General features: G+C 42.7%; 1 protein-coding gene and 1 long non-coding RNA gene across 2 annotated transcripts; one reads left to right on the forward strand and one right to left on the reverse strand.

The window, feature by feature from the left end:
* Nucleotides 1-824: 824 nt before the first annotated feature.
* On the reverse strand, nucleotides 825-15,353 carry FAM89A (family with sequence similarity 89 member A). Its single transcript, XM_063307179.1, has 2 exons — nucleotides 14,963-15,353; nucleotides 825-2,238 (listed from the first exon to the last, which is right to left on the reverse strand). Exons 1-2 carry the CDS (start codon nucleotides 15,347-15,349, stop codon nucleotides 2,080-2,082), a joined length of 546 nt encoding a protein of 181 aa, XP_063163249.1. The 5' UTR covers nucleotides 15,350-15,353; the 3' UTR covers nucleotides 825-2,079.
* On the forward strand, nucleotides 9,341-10,302 carry LOC134500116 (uncharacterized). The gene is made up of 2 exons (XR_010068216.1): nucleotides 9,341-9,510; nucleotides 9,851-10,302. It is a non-coding gene; the product is annotated as an uncharacterized LOC134500116 (long non-coding RNA).
* Nucleotides 15,354-15,639: the final 286 nt, after the last annotated feature.

The following is a 15,639-nucleotide window of genomic DNA, read 5'->3' on the forward strand; positions in this document are numbered from 1 at the left end:
CATTGGTGTGGAAACTTCTTTATTTTCTAAGAGCCTTCTCTTGGACCAAGAACCATTCCACCAGTAACAAAGGGGTTTGCAACTTACTGTTTACACAGTGAGGTGTCCCTGAACTCTTTATTAGTCTGGAAGTCATTACGTGCCATGAATCAAGGCCAGCAGTATGGAACATGGTATTTGCCAGGGTAGAAACAAGGCCTGTTGTAAGTTGCAGAACTATACTTGCCAGCATACTTGGCCAACAAGCTCAATACTGAGCATGCTAAGAGTTACAGTTCAGCAATCTCTGGAGGATGACAGATTTTTTTTTATCCCTGTTACCTGGGTTGGTTTCAGCCAAATTAGCTACGTTTGGTCCCACTGATTTTAATGGAAGCCAACCCATAACTAGCTTAGAGAGCAGCTCTAACCATTGATTTACAGCAACAGGGGAGCCCTCTCCAATTTCCCCAGTTTTATTGATGAGATCAGTCAGCACAAAAAATAACGCTAGTAAAATTGTCTTTGCTTCAAAAAAGATCTTGATGGAGCCATCCAAGCCAGAGGAATCTTGAGAGGGTAGGGCTGCTTGCTAGGCTGTTATTCTTTCTTGGTTTTCAGTTGGGTTCCCTAGATTATGGAGGCAGAGATCTCTTTAAATGTACAGAGGAACAGAAGTGTTGGGTGACAGACCTGGCAGGATATTACGTAGTAGGGATGGGCATATTGTACAACAACACAACAGCTGATGGCAGCTGCTATTATCAGTGTGTGAATATGTTTGTCCTTTTTACACATTCTGGTTCTTCCCTTTGGGCAGATCTAAAGTAAACATTGCTTGAGAATTTCATTTATTATTTACTGTTATATTCTCACTTCTCCCCTTTGAGGTTGAAAATACATTTCCAGATCCTAAAACAGGTCTTCCACATGAAAACAAATCAGTTACTTACATGGTACCATGCAGCTGCATGGCAATACACATTCCTGCTGCATATATTATTTATGGAAATATTCCAGGAAGCTGAAATCAATGAGGTTCTCACCACTTCTACACAAAGCAAGATCAGTTCAGAGGTTTCCGTCTTCTGCTCAGGGTTCCTATAAACTTCTTCATGTGAGGTAGGCTGTGGGTTTCAGAATTCACTTTAGTCCACAAAGGCAGCCATGCAACCTTCCTTGGATTCCTCCGCTAATTTACACATCCATTAAAAAGCGTAACAAATTTCAGTTCCAGTTGTTACAATACAAAAAGCAAAACTGCATATAATAACCTACACATGAAGGTCCTTTTGGATTGTAAGAAACAAGTTCACCATTTGTAGTACTAAAGCATGTTAGTACTACAAATGTTGCTGTTAATCCATGTATGTAAAACTTTAAAAGTTACTAACTGAACAATAAGCAACTAAATAACAGTTGTGTAAGCTAATGGAGCTGCAAGCCGTACGATGAGCTAGTCTGGTTTGCTCTTACTGCATTTGAGTAAAAATAGAGGAAGTGTTACACAATTTTTATTACATTGGTTTAAATAAAAGTCATTCTGACATTAGAAAGAAAGGGAATTGAATCACCAACACAAGTAAAAAACTTTGGAACAGGTTTAGAAAATTGAGATGTTACAGAATTCATCCTATGTGGTATAGAACAGGTAAAACTCCAATCCCACAGATCAGAGGCTTTAAAAAGGTGTTGTTGTTTAAGGTAATGAGGTCTATTCAATGGTTACAAACACAGAAACTATATAACTACCACTTTACATGTCAGAATATTTGAGATGACGTTGCTTTCAGGTATGATGGCACGCCACTGCTTATAAAAGGATACTTGTCAGCATCTGCCATCTAGAAACACCCTGTGCACAAATTATACTGACATGACCTGTCACGCACGCTTCAGGCGGCTTCAAAATCCATTGCACTTTGCTTTCCTAAAGCAGGTTAAATGTGTAACCTGGGTTAAACAGCACGCCAGAAATAAATGGAACAATTCTTCAGCAGAAGCAGGGATGCACTTTGAGTTCCAATTAAACAGTGCTCATCTCTTAACTGCCAACTCCATCTGCGCTCAAAGAAATGGCTCTGCTAAGAAATACTCGTTTTAAAAAAATTCCTCTTCCTCATCAAAAAAGCCGTTTTCCAGTGCATATGCACAGTCTGCACTTGATACTGCTTGGCAGGCACCTTTATATTCCTGAATTGACTCATAAAGAGAGTAGAGTTGACACAGTAATGACATGTCTAGCTGCCGGAGGCCAACCTAGTAGGAAAGAAAACACGTGTTAATGCTTATGGCTGGATTTTATCTATAAGATGCTAGCCCATGCATATTTTTCCTCCCACAATGACTTTACCCCCCCCCACCACAAAAAATAACCATATTAATAAAAATAATATGCCTGACAATTATACAGGAAGATTATATTACTTGGAAAATTCCATCCTACTGAATCAACCAGAAGAAGCATCTCTTGGGAATGGTGCAGCACACTGAATGCATTGTGGGAAAGCCTTCCTGATGTTTAAGTCACAGCAGCGTGCCCTCTTTACGGGAGACAAATCTATGTAATTCTAGACCAATATGCTGTGTTATGGGGATACTGGATGGGACAGATCTGTGTTAAAACTGGGTCACTCTGACGAACAGATGGCAGGACTAGATCTCCTTCATCAATTGTTTTAAAATTCTCCAGCTATTTTATTCCTGGTGGGATCTCAGTCAAAATATTTTCCTGTGAGGAAAGGAGTCAGGAAGAAGCAGACTGATGGGAAAATGGAAAGGAAAACAAGCAGGGGAAGCACTTAGTGTTGGATTTCCTCCATGCTGCACTTTAAATCCAATTCCTTTTTTCATAAAATCAGCACCACCTTATTCTGACAAACTAGCAAACCCAATCCAGTTTAGCTTGCCCCTTAAAGAGCTCTCAGATTGATACAGGGGCTTTCTGTTATGCTGGCGGAAGCCAGATTGATACTACAATGTTTATGTTCTCATTACTACACTATTTCTCACATGTAGGTGTTTTCCTGGGCCACTTTGAGACTAGCTAGTTTTTTCTTAAGGGAGGTAGGAAGAACATGGTCTGGATCTTTTGAACACTTCCATACTGTCATTTAATAATTGAACAGAGCCCAAGGTATAACTGAAGCCTTATGGTATTTTCTAGACTTTATTCTCAAGTCTGCTTTGTATGTTATACTACCCTTTACTTTCTGGAGAGAAATTACCTCCGTGGAGGACTGTATGCATGTGAAAGGAAAAAGTAGACCTTATCTACAGTATGGAGAGCCAGTTTGGTGTAGTGGTTAAGGCATCAGGGTAGAAACCGGGAGACCGTGAGTTCTAGTCCTGCCTTGGGCACAAAGCCAGCTGGGTGACCTTGGGCCGGTCACTCTCTCTCAGCCCTTGGAAGGAGGCAATGGCAAACCACTTCTGAAAAACCTTGCCAAGAAAACTGCAGGGACTTGTCCAGACAGTCTCTAAGAATTGGACACGATTGAACAGATTAAAAAAAAAATCTACAGTACAGCATGAATATTCCTTTTGCCACACGTACATCAGACCACAACAGATTCCAGAGCTGCCAGAGCTAAGCAGATATACATTTTTCTTAGCTGTATATTGCCACCTGTATCCCATGTGGTCTCTTTTATCTAATGATATTCTAAACATCAGGATATGACATGAACTGTAATGTGTGGGAAGAGGAGGATGCTCAATATATCCCATTCTCTCCTGCCTTTTAGGCAACTGCTCATCTTTGCAAACTTCTGAAGCAAAGAGGGAGAAAAAAACAGAACATATCTCTTCTGCATTTAAATTTCCACACTGCAGGTTCCAAGATTATTTTACTTGCAAAAAAACCCAAATCAGTGATACACTGCTTCCAGATATTACCATGGTTTTTCCTGCTTTTAGGTGGAGCAAGATATGACTTCATTTGCCAATCAGAATAAGTCATTACAAGGCAATGTTAAAATTAACTTGAACGCCTGGCCTTGGTATAATAAAACTCGTTATAGTATAGATAGGTAGACGTTTAGGCAAAGCAGAGAGAAAATGCTGTATCCCAGTAAACAAGTTTTTGAAATGGCTGCAGGATATATATAGGCTAAAAGTAATTTAAATAATAAAGGGCCTTTTGGTGACAAGATATCCAAAAGATACAAGTAAAATTTATGACGATAGTGCTTCCATCTAATTAGTTTCTTACCCTAAGATACAATCTCATCATCAAACCTAAATCACACTGCTAAGCTCCAGATCCCTATTAATATATCTTTGCTACCTTTATTATTGTAATACATTTCAAGTAATGTATTACTGTTTATATAAATTTCCTCATTCTGTATACACACTAAAATCAGAGTAAAGGATTCTAATGAAAGTCAATTTGCATGCTGTTATATGCCCACATTTTAAAACAATAGCCATAATACCACAAACGTCCCTTCCCCAGCCCTCCGCTAAAATCAGGACAATGCTATGAGGAAAAAAAAGCTCAACTTTTTCTACCCAACACTGCAGTCCCATTGTTTTTCCACTGCTTGTTAAAAATGACTATTTGTCTTAGGAGGAATCTGCATCTAAACAAATAGTTTCAGTACTGCATCAAAGGGGAGGAATAGAAAACACAAATATGTGTTTTTGGCTTTAATTGCTGCCAGTAAAGACAGTATCTCCAGTACAATGTAAAATCCTGTTGAGTAACATATCCTGGATGAGGGATAGGCAGCCAAGTTTATTCCAGTTTTGGACTGCAATTTCCAGAGTCCCTGATTATTGGTTACGGTATTTGTAGCCTAAAACATCTGGCTGATACCAGTTGCCTTTTGTCATTGTGTAACTTCAGCTCTTCAACCTGATTTTTAGGGATCTTGTAAGGTCTTGCATGTGTCATCAGTGATAGTATCTAGCCACCTTATCTGCTGTCAGCCTCTTCAAAGGCTCTGATTTTTCCAAGCATCTCGGTCTTCTCCAATTACTCTTGCATTCACATTGTTGTTTATTCATTTAGTCGCTTCCGACTCTTCGTGACTTCATGGACCAGCCCACGCCAGAGCTTCCTGTCGGTCATCAACACCCCCAGCATCCCCAGGGACGAGTCCGTCACCTCTAGAATATCATCCATCCATCTTGCCCTTGGTCAGCTCCTCTTCCTTTTGCCCTCCACTCTCCCTAGCATCAGCATCTTCTCCAGGGTGTCCTGTCTTCTCATTATGTGGCCAAAGTACTTCAGTTTTGCCTTTAATATCATTCCCTCAAGTGAGCAGTCTGGCTTTATTTCCTGGAGCATGGACTGGTTGGATCTTCCTGCAGTCCAAGGGACTCTCATAATTTTCCTCCAACACCACAGTTCCAAAGCATCGATCTTCCTTCTCTCAGCCTTCCTTATGGTCCAGCTCTCGCAGCCATATGTCACTACGGGGAACACCATTGCTTTAACTATGCGGACCTTTGTTGTCAGTGTGATGTCTCTGCTCTTAACTATTTTATCGAGATTTGTCATTGCTCTTCTCCCAAGGATTAAGCGTCTTCTGATTTCCTGGCTGCAGTCAGCATCTGCAGTAATCTTCGCAACCAGAAATACAAAGTCTTTCACTGCTTCTACATTTCCTCCCTCTATTTGCCAGTTATCAATCAAGCTGGTTGCCATAATCTTGGTTTTTTTGAGGTTTAGCTGCAAGCCAGCTTTTGCACTTTCTTCTGTCACCTTCATCATAAGGCTCCTCAGTTCCTCTTCGCTTTCAGCCATCAAAGTGGTATCATTTGCATATCTGAGACTGTTAATGTTTCTTCCAGCAATTTTAACTCCAGCCTTGGATTCCTCAAGCCCAGCATGTTGCATGATGTGTTCTGCGTACAAGTTGAATAGGTAGGGTGAGAGGATACAGCCCTGCCATACTCCTTTCCCAATCTTAAACCAGTCCGTTGTTCCGTGGTCTGTTCTTACTGTTGCTACTTGGTCGTTATACAGATTCTTCAGGAGGCAGACAAGATGACTTGGTATCCCCATACCACTAAGAACTTGCCACAATTTGTTATGGTCCACAGAGTCAAAGGCTTTAGAATAGTCAATAAAACAGAAATAGACGTTTTTCTGAAACTCCCTGGCTTTTTCCATTATCCAGCGGATATTGGCAATTTGGTCCCTAGTTCCTCTGCCTTTTCTAAACCCAGCTTGTACATCTGGCAATTCTCGCTCCATGAATTGCTGAAGTCTACCTTGCAGGATCTTGAGCATTACCTTACTGGCATGTGAAATGAGTGCCACTGTTCGATAGTTTGAACATTCTTTAGTGTTTCCCTTTTTTGGTATGGGGATAGAAGTTGATTTTTCCAGTCTGATGGCCATTCTTGTGTTTTCCAAATTTGCTGGCATATAGCATGCATTACCTTGACAGCATCATCTTGCAAGATTTTGAACAGTTCAGCTGGGATGCTGTCATCTCCTGCTGCCTTGTTATTAGCAATGCTTCTTAAGGCCCATTCAACCTCACTCTTCAGGATGTCTGGCTCTAGCTCACTGACCATACCGTCAAAGCTATCCCCGATATTGTTATCCTTCCTATACAGGTCTTCTGTGTATTCTTGCCACCTTTTCTTGATCTCTTCTTCTTCTGTTAGGTCCTTGCCATCTTTGTTTTTGATCATACCCATTTTTGCCTGGAATTTACCTCCAATGTTTCTAATTTTCTGGAAGAGGTCTCTTGTCCTTCCTATTCTATTGTCTTCTTCCACTTCCGCACATTGCTTGTTTAAAAATAATTCCTTATCTCTTCTGGCTAACCTCTGGAATTTTGCATTTAATTGGGCATGTCTCCCCCTATCACTGTTGCCTTTTGCTTTCCTTCTTTCTTGGGCTACTTCTAGTGTCTCAGCAGACAGCCATTTGCCTTCTTGGTTTTCTCTTTCTTTGGGATGTATTTTGTTGCCGCCTCCTGAACAATGTTGCGAATTTCTGTCCATAGTTCTTCAAGGACCCTATCTACTAAGTCCAGTCCCTGAAATTGATTCTTCACCTCCACTACATATTCCTTAGGAATATTAGTGAGCTCATATCTAGCTGATCTGTGGGTCTTCCCTAATCTCTTGAGTCTGATCCTAAATTGTGCAAGAAGAAGTTCGTGATCAGAACTACAATCAGCTCCAGGTCTTGTTTTTACCGACTGTATAGATGTCCGCCACCTTTGGCTGCAAAGGATGTAGTCAATCTGATTTCGGTGTTGTCCATCTGGTGAAGTCCATGCATAAAGCCATCTCTTAGGTTGTTGGAAGAGAGTGTTTGTTATGCAGAGTGAGTTGTCTTGGCAGAATTCTATCAGCCTATGTCCTGCTTCATTTTGTTCTCCCAGGCCATGCTTACCTGTAATTCCAGGTGTCATTTGACTGCCCACCTTAGCATTCCAGTCTCCCGTGATGAAAATAACATCTCTTTTAGGCGTGTTGTCCAGTAGGTGCTGCAGATCCTCATAGAACTGCTCTACTTCAGCTTCTTCAGCATCTGTGGTTGGGGCGTATATTTGGATCACTGTGATGTTAGATGGCTTGCCCTGAATTCGAACTGAGATCATTCCATCGTTTTTTGGATTGTATCCAAGCACTGCTTTAGCCACTTTACTATTAATTATGAAGGCTACTCCATTTCTTCTGTGGTCCTCTTGTCCACAGTAGTAGATCTGGTGGTCATCTGATGTGAAGTGGCCCATTCCAGTCCATTTCAGTTCACTGATGCCCAAAATGTCTATCTTTAATCTTGACATCTCACCAATAACCACATCCAATTTGCCCTGGCTCATAGATCTTACATTCCAGGTTCCAATGGTCTGTTGATCCTTAGAACATCGGATTCGCCGTTCACCACCAGCACCGTCGGCCGCTAACCGTCCTTTCGGCTTTGAGCTAGCTGCGTCATCACGTCTGGGGCTAGTTGAACTCATCCTCTGTTCCTCCCCAGTAGCATTTTGACCATCTTCCGACCTGGGGGTCTCATCTTCCGATGGTATACCGACATATCTCTGGTTGTACTGATCCATTTAGTTTTCACGGCAAGAATACTGGGGTGGGTTGCCATTACCTTCCCCAGGGATCGCATTTAGTCTGACCTCTCTGTCATGATCTTCCCATCCTGGGTGGCCCTTCACGGTTTAGCTCATGGCATCATGGAGGTACTCAAGCTCCAGCACCACGACAAGGTAACGATCCTTTGCTGAAGTGCATTCACATTACGTATCCAAAATATATAAGCTTTAGCTTCATAATTAGTGCTTTTGGTATGCAGTCTAATTTAACTTCATCTAGCACCGAATGATTTTTTCTTCTTGCAATCCAGGTATTCTCAACTATCTTCTCCAGTAGCACAATTCAAAGTCATCAGTTTGCCTTTGTTCAGGCTTGCTGATGATCCCACTTTCACAACCGTATGTTACAATTGGGAGAACCATAACCTGACAATACATATGTTGGTTGTCAGGATGATGTCTTTGCACTTTAATATTTTTCTAGATTTATCATAGTCTTTATCCCTAATATCAAACATCCCTTTATTTCATGGCTATGGTCATATTCCTGTGAATGTTTAACCTTAAGATGATAAAGCCTGTTACTACATCAGCTCCTCCAAATTATTTGCATTGGATTGGGTTTGACGGTAGACATGATCTTGGTTTTGTTACTATTGAACAGATTTGCCCTATTTTCTTTCAAGCTGTCACAAATCTTCCTTGCCATCATTACCATATCGGAGGTTGTTGATGTTTCTCCTGGCAATTTTAATTCCAATTTCTATTTCTCCTAGTCCAGCATTTCTTATGATATACTCTGCATATATTAAATAAGTAAGATGACAGTATACACCCTTGGTGCATTAATTTCCCAGATTTCAACCATTTAGTTATTCCATACAGGTAGTTCTTGCCCACCATCTGTACAAAGTTACAACAGCGCTCAATAAGGGGGACTTACACCCGGTCCTCAAAGTTGCGGCCGTCACAGCGTCCCTCCAGTCACGTGATCACAATTCAGCTGCTTGCCAACTGGCTTGCAATTACAATAGTTGCAGTGTCCCACAGTCACATGATCGCCATTTGTGATCTTCCCTGTCAGTTTCCCACAAGCAAAGTCAATGGGGAAGCTGGCAGGAGGTCGCAAATCACTCGCACTCCCACTGCTTTTTTTCCCCAAGGAGCCCCCAGGTGGCATGGGGATTTTATACTCTGCAGCACCCACCCACAGCAAGCACCCACCCACCCGTATTCTGTAGAGCCCATCATGGTTCTTACCTGCCCACCATAGCTCTTGTCTGCCAGCCTGCTTGTCTAGAACACAGTTTCAGCACCCATGTGACGTGCTCACGTAATGACCCACGATCCTCACTTAACAATGGCATTAATACAATTTTAATACAATGTTCCCTTGATTTCTGTAATTTTTTTATCCTGTCCATTGGAAGTTATTTTCAGTTTCTTTGTGTTGCATACTGAGCTAGAGCATCTTCTCTCTTTTTGTTCTTCTCTGGAACTCAGTGCTTTTGTTGTTTATTTATTTAGTCGCTTCTGACTCTTCGTGACTTCATGGACCAGCCCACGCCAGAGCTTCCTGTCGGTCGTCAACACCCCCAGCTCCCCCAGGGACGAGTCCGTCACCTCTAGAATATCATCCATCCACCTTGCCCTTGGTCGGCCCCTCTTCCTTTTGCCCTCCACTCTCCCCAGCATCAGCATCTTCTCCAGGGTGTCCTGTCTTCTCATTATGTGGCCAAAGTATTTCAGTTTTGCCTTTAATATCATTCCGTCAAGTGAGCAGTCTGGCTTTATTTCCTGGAGTATGGACTGGTTTGATCTTCTTGCAGTCCAAGGCCCTCAGTGCTTAGTTGGGTAAATTCCCCACTCTTTGTGTTACCTTTTGCTTTCCACTTTTCTTAGATATTTTCAATGTATATTTTTGTTTGTTTCTTCTATAATATCATGAATTTCAGTCTAGAATTATTCAGGCACTCTGTCAAGTCTAATCCATTCACATTATTCTTCATCTTCATTGCATAATCATAGGGAATATTGCTGAGGGTGTATTCTTGGTCAAAGGATTTTATTTGTTTTTGTGTAATTTTGCAAGAAGCACTTCATGATCTTAAGCCATAGTCAACACCAGGTCTTTTTTTCCCTGACTGAACAGAGCTTCTCCACCTTTGCCTGCACATATATAAATCAATTTGATTTTGCTGTTGTCCATCCAGTGATGCCTGTGTGTGGAGTTGTCTTTTCAGTTTTTGAAAGAAGATGTTTGCTTTAAACTTTGAATTTTTATTGAATTTTCTTGGCAGCACTCTTGTCTGTGTCTCTGCTTCATTTTGTACACCAAGTCAAATTTACCCATTATGCCACATGCTATTTTACATACAACTTTCTAGTCTCCTGCAAAAAATCTGTCTTAAATAATACAGCATATTACATTCAGAAATGTTCACATACCCAAGAGGATACTCTTGTGAAAGGGCACTTGCTACATAGAAGAGGCATACTTCACAAATAACAGACCTGCTGGAAGTACCCATTGCCCATAATTGACCACACAGATTTCTATGTCTCTGTCTGGAGCCTTTATCTGTACAAATCATTCTTGCCATGGGACTCCAGAAACAAACTTCCAAGAGGAATTTAAACTTAATTCTTGTAAGTGGGAAAAGGGGAAGGTTGGCACTTATATGAGAAAGTAAGAGTAGAGGATTCTGTGAATAGATTTCTATCACATCAAGCCTTGGTTTGCCAACTTTTGGTTTACTCAATAAACTGCAGTTGGCTGGACTTGCACAACTGAAGAAGCTATAAACCACAGTTTACAAACCATAATGGCTCACATTAAACCAAGGACAAAGAAACATTATGGATTAGCACTATAAATGAACCCAGCCTATACCCCAAACTAAGTTTGTTTGTTTTTTCCCATCCTACCTCCCATGGTGTAGCTAAGTCAACCTTCCCCAATCTGATTCACTGTCGATTTGCTGGACTATATATCCAGCATCCCAGGAATCATGCTGAATAGAGTTGATGGAGGTTGAAACTTGGCCCACATGGTGAGTACCAGGTGGGGGAAAGCTGGTCTAAACAGTATCTCCAGAATGGGAATCCTGTGCACACCAGCAACTTGATGATGTCTTTTTTACAACACAGACTACAGTATCTACTCTATAGAAAGGGATGCTGATGCATCCCCATTTGTAAAAGAACTCTCATTCCTCTAGGATGATAACGAGAAACAGATACCCCTCATGTGGGGAATATGAAGTATTTCACTGGCAACTCCTGGACCTGCTCATAGAGCAGGAACACAGACTTCTCAAGAAAAAGGTAAATGTTCCCTTAAATCATGCTAATTCCTGGCCACAATACAAAAGTGATTTGACACTGCCACTTTCTTTATTTCCCACATTAATCTTATGCTCTAGAATTTCCTGGTGGCCTCTCATCCAAGTACACACCATGCCTGGCCTTGCTTACCCTTTTTAGAGCTCAATTTAGATCTTCTAGGTGCTCCCATCCCCTCAATAGGTGGGACGTACTGAGTAGTATCCCAGTAAGTACACCAAGAGAAAAACTGCATTCCCTCCAATTCTGATTTTCAGAATAACACTTTTTTTTTTTTAAAAAGGCCTAAGCTTTTGTGAACTGTAGTTCACTTCAGCAGATGCATGGAGTAGTTAAACTGATGTAAGATCACTAACATGGCTCTCCTCCTTCAATGTATTCGCTCACGGGTACTTATAACTCTGATATATGGGACTCTTGGTAGCATCCAGTTGCTGGATAAGATCTGAACTTGAGCTGTCACATGTGTTTAAACCCACACTATGCCACATAATTACAGCTTCTACAATCCTGTATAAAAGTGATCGTTTAGTTATTAGCTATCTCATACAAAGTATCCATCATCTCTCTATCATGAAGTCTCTGCTCTGGGTCAGAGTTCTAGGCTGTCTTCTCCCACTTTCTTCCTGCACCCCCATATCACTGCCATAATTCTGAATTTCCTCATAATGGGACTCGATTCTCCCAACTCGTGTTTTTTCTTCCACCTCAATGCCCTTTCCCACTGAGCTATTGGGAAATCAGAGAGGTTTTTTTTTTTTACAAACTACAGTTGGAACTTCACTGTGTTCCATGTCCCCTCCCATGTAAAAGAGATCTTTTCTTCTCAAAAAGCACTGGATGTTAACTTTTACCCAAGGAAGGTCATGGGGTCTTCATGCACACCAACTCTCAAGTGAGACTGAATTATCTCCTGGGAATGCCCATCCTTCCTGACCTGTACAGTTTTCCTGTCTCAAAACGTAAGGGAGATGACCCCCCACCCGCACTTGTAGAGACCCCGGGGTAGCATCTGCTTCTGCTGGACATAAAGCTGGGCTGTGTCTTTTATTTGGGTATACAAGCAGTGTGATGTCTGAGGCGTATTTCTCCAATTATGCTGAAACTGAAGTCATCAGCATGCTGACAGTGACTGGTAAGTTTTGACAGACTTGTCATGAGGGTGGGTTTTGGTGGGGAGGAAGTATGTATTAGCTCTGTCACATCTTTCATTCCACCACATCATGATGCACTCAAATTATGTTTCTAAAACCTTATATCTGTGGACTGACAGCACCACACCACAAATATCACAAAGAGAAAATGCCTTTTAGTCATACTTTGAGTTAGCCAGATTTAAAATGATCATGAATGGTGCATATTTATACAGGGACGTGTATCAGTCGTTACAACTTACTTCCTCCCATAGACTAAGAAAAAAGACTGCTCAAGAGTGCTTAATCAGAGGTGTGCCAGGCAGGAATAAATCACTGTTGCCTTTAGGAGTTCCATGTCATAGATCCAAGACAAAGGCATTAAGTACAAGTACCTAATAATTAAATCCTGTTTCACTGTACTGTAAGTGAAAACTTGTTTCCCTTGGAACTTCCCTTTTGTTAAAGCCACACATTTAAAACACATAAAATGTTTTAGACTAGAATTTTGAAAAGTTTTTCCATGACAGTAAAACAATTCATTGTTACTGAGGCACCTTTTCAGCCAAATGGAAAGCCAGGGTTGAGAGTCAAAGTTAAGTCAGTTAGCCCTGACTTCCATCGTGTATTTGCTCTGAAATTAGGCATACTCCTAATACTTTAGTTTGTAAACCGACTACTAGTTTGAAGAATGATGTAAATTTACAGCTGTCAGGAGCCGGCATTCAGCCCAAGGACCATTCCTGCATAAAGCAGAAGCATATTAAGCCAATACACCACTTTTCAAAAGGTAGAACCAAAGATGTCCATGAAGTCACATTCCACTTTCCAAAGCAGAATATAATGATTCTAATTCAAAGCTGAAGACCGAGGACAGATTGTGTATGCACAATAAGCAACCAACACCATTAAGGAAGAAGACAGCATGAAACATGAGTTCTAACTGGAGCAGAATTTCTAGAGGAACTGATAGATAAAACTACATTCCTTTGTTTTAGGAGGAAATTGAGCTTTCAAGTTTCCTATTTAGTTTCCCATTTCCTATTTAGAAAAAAGGGAGAAGGTTGGAGAATGGGGGGGGGGGAGAGCACGCTAGTCAAGATGAAAGGATGCCTTTTCAAAACATCCTTTAGATGACATCAGAAACCTAAGATTTTCCTTCCTGCTGAGATTCTTGCATTAGGATTTTACTTTCTTTGAACTCCAGGCAGAACATTACAATCACTGTCCCTAGTTTGTTTTTAGAGCTGATAATAACTACCTGAGTAACTACCACAGGCCAGAGGATAGTACAACCAGTTCTACAGACACAAGGAGACTTTGGGTTGTGTTTTTCCAACAACAGCTTCTGTCCTCCTGCCAAGTCTCTTGTATATCTGAACGGTGATTTTTTAAAATAGTTCTGATGGGACATTCAAGTTAATTTAGTGTGTTCTTTTTTAACTTCACAGACAGATTAAACTCAAGTTCTTCAGTACAACCAGGTAATTTTCCAAGTCTGGCCATCATTATTAATTTTGTTTAAGCAAGTTTTCCTTAAACTTTTTAAAAAGTTTAGACCAGTTTTGTGGGGCTGCCACTGTTAGTGTGGTGAAATTGCCCTGCCCAATAACTCCTGAAAACCTATATAGCATTTATATACTGTAATGCATTTAAAGAATTAAAGCACTTCACCTACTTTCTGAGTAATCTCTAAAGTAGCCTGTCCTGTAATATAGGTACCTCCCTTCCACACTCCTGTGCCAATGTAAACTGGAAGAAACGTGACTGGAGCTTGCAACTTCCCAGCTGAAAGCTCTTCTGTGCCACCACCATGCTGCCCAGGATGCAGTACTGGCACAACGGCAGCATTATAACTGGGCAAGGGCCCTCTTTTTCATAGCGTGACTTAAAGTTCACTAAGCATCTCACATTCAAGGAGTCTGCGCCCTGCAACTGCCACAAAAGTTTCCAGGCAACCCACCATCTGGCTTAGAAATCAAAAACTGCAAGCCAGAAATATATCATCAGACACCTCACGGCTGGATAATATTCCCTAGCGTGTTAGAGACCCACTTGAGGTGTAGTTGTTATTTTTTAAAGGTTGGGAAACACGTTACACCAAACTTGTTTATTCAGCCATGCGTCTCGTGCCGGCAACACGTCCTACGGAGCAGAAATCGGCACGAGGTGCCCGCCGCGAATACACACGGCTGCCCTCCGGGGAGCCGTCAGACGCAAGAGGGTTAATTGCCCTCATTTTCTCTCCTCGCTTCTGCCTCGCTAAAGCCAAGACTGGACTTGCCCTCAGGGTCTAAATTCGGCCCTAGCTCAGCTGAAGGAGTTTCGGTACACAGCATTTTGTGAAAGTACACATAAAGGAAAAAGAAGCCAAAAATGTTCGAAGCACACAAATGTTTTCCCGGCCCAGGATCTCGCCGCTTCTTCGCGGCAGCGCGCCGAGCAGCTCCCGGGCGGTCTTGGCAGCCACCGCCGCCTACTCACCATCTCTTTACGGAGCAGGGCCAAGGCGGCGTCTAGGTTGGGAGGCTTCGGCGGGCGAGGAGATCCTCGCCCCCCTCCGCCGCCGCCGCCGCCGCCGCCACTACCTCTCCGGCTCAGCTCGTCCTGAATCCGAGACTTCTGCGCGTAGAGCCGCTCGAGGTCCCTCCAGCGCCCCCCGGCTCCGCCCGGGGCGCCTCCGCTGGAAGAAGAATTCAGTAACCCGCTCAGGCTCTTGGGCAGCGGAGGCAGCCCCGACCCGCCGCCGCTGTCGATGCTCCCGGGCAGCCCTGACGCGCTCATGGTGCTCGGAGGGGCGTCCGCTCGAACGCCGCTGAGTGAATTCGAGGCGACAAAACAACGCCGCGCCGCCTCTCCGCCCGCCTGCATTGAGAAAAGCCTCTTTCTGTCCGGCTCGGGCCCGCCCCCTTTGGCCGGCCTCGCCTCTCCCCGCCCCGCCCTCTCCGGGCCTTCGCTTTCAGGACGGCCCTGAAAGGAAACGAAGAGCGAGCAAGAGAGGGAGAGGGGGTCCCCGAGAGAGGAGTGGCCGAAATATCACCCGCGGTAAATGGTGCCCCTCAGCTGTCCGCCGGCGAGTTCCACCGAGCAAAATCAGCGAGGTAGCGCGTGGTTGAAAAGGACTGAGAACGGGGAGTGATGGATTATGTGACCTCCAGGCG

The sequence above is a fragment of the Candoia aspera genome, chromosome 1 (genome assembly GCF_035149785.1).
Source record: "Candoia aspera isolate rCanAsp1 chromosome 1, rCanAsp1.hap2, whole genome shotgun sequence".
Lineage (NCBI taxonomy): Eukaryota > Metazoa > Chordata > Lepidosauria > Squamata > Boidae > Candoia > Candoia aspera.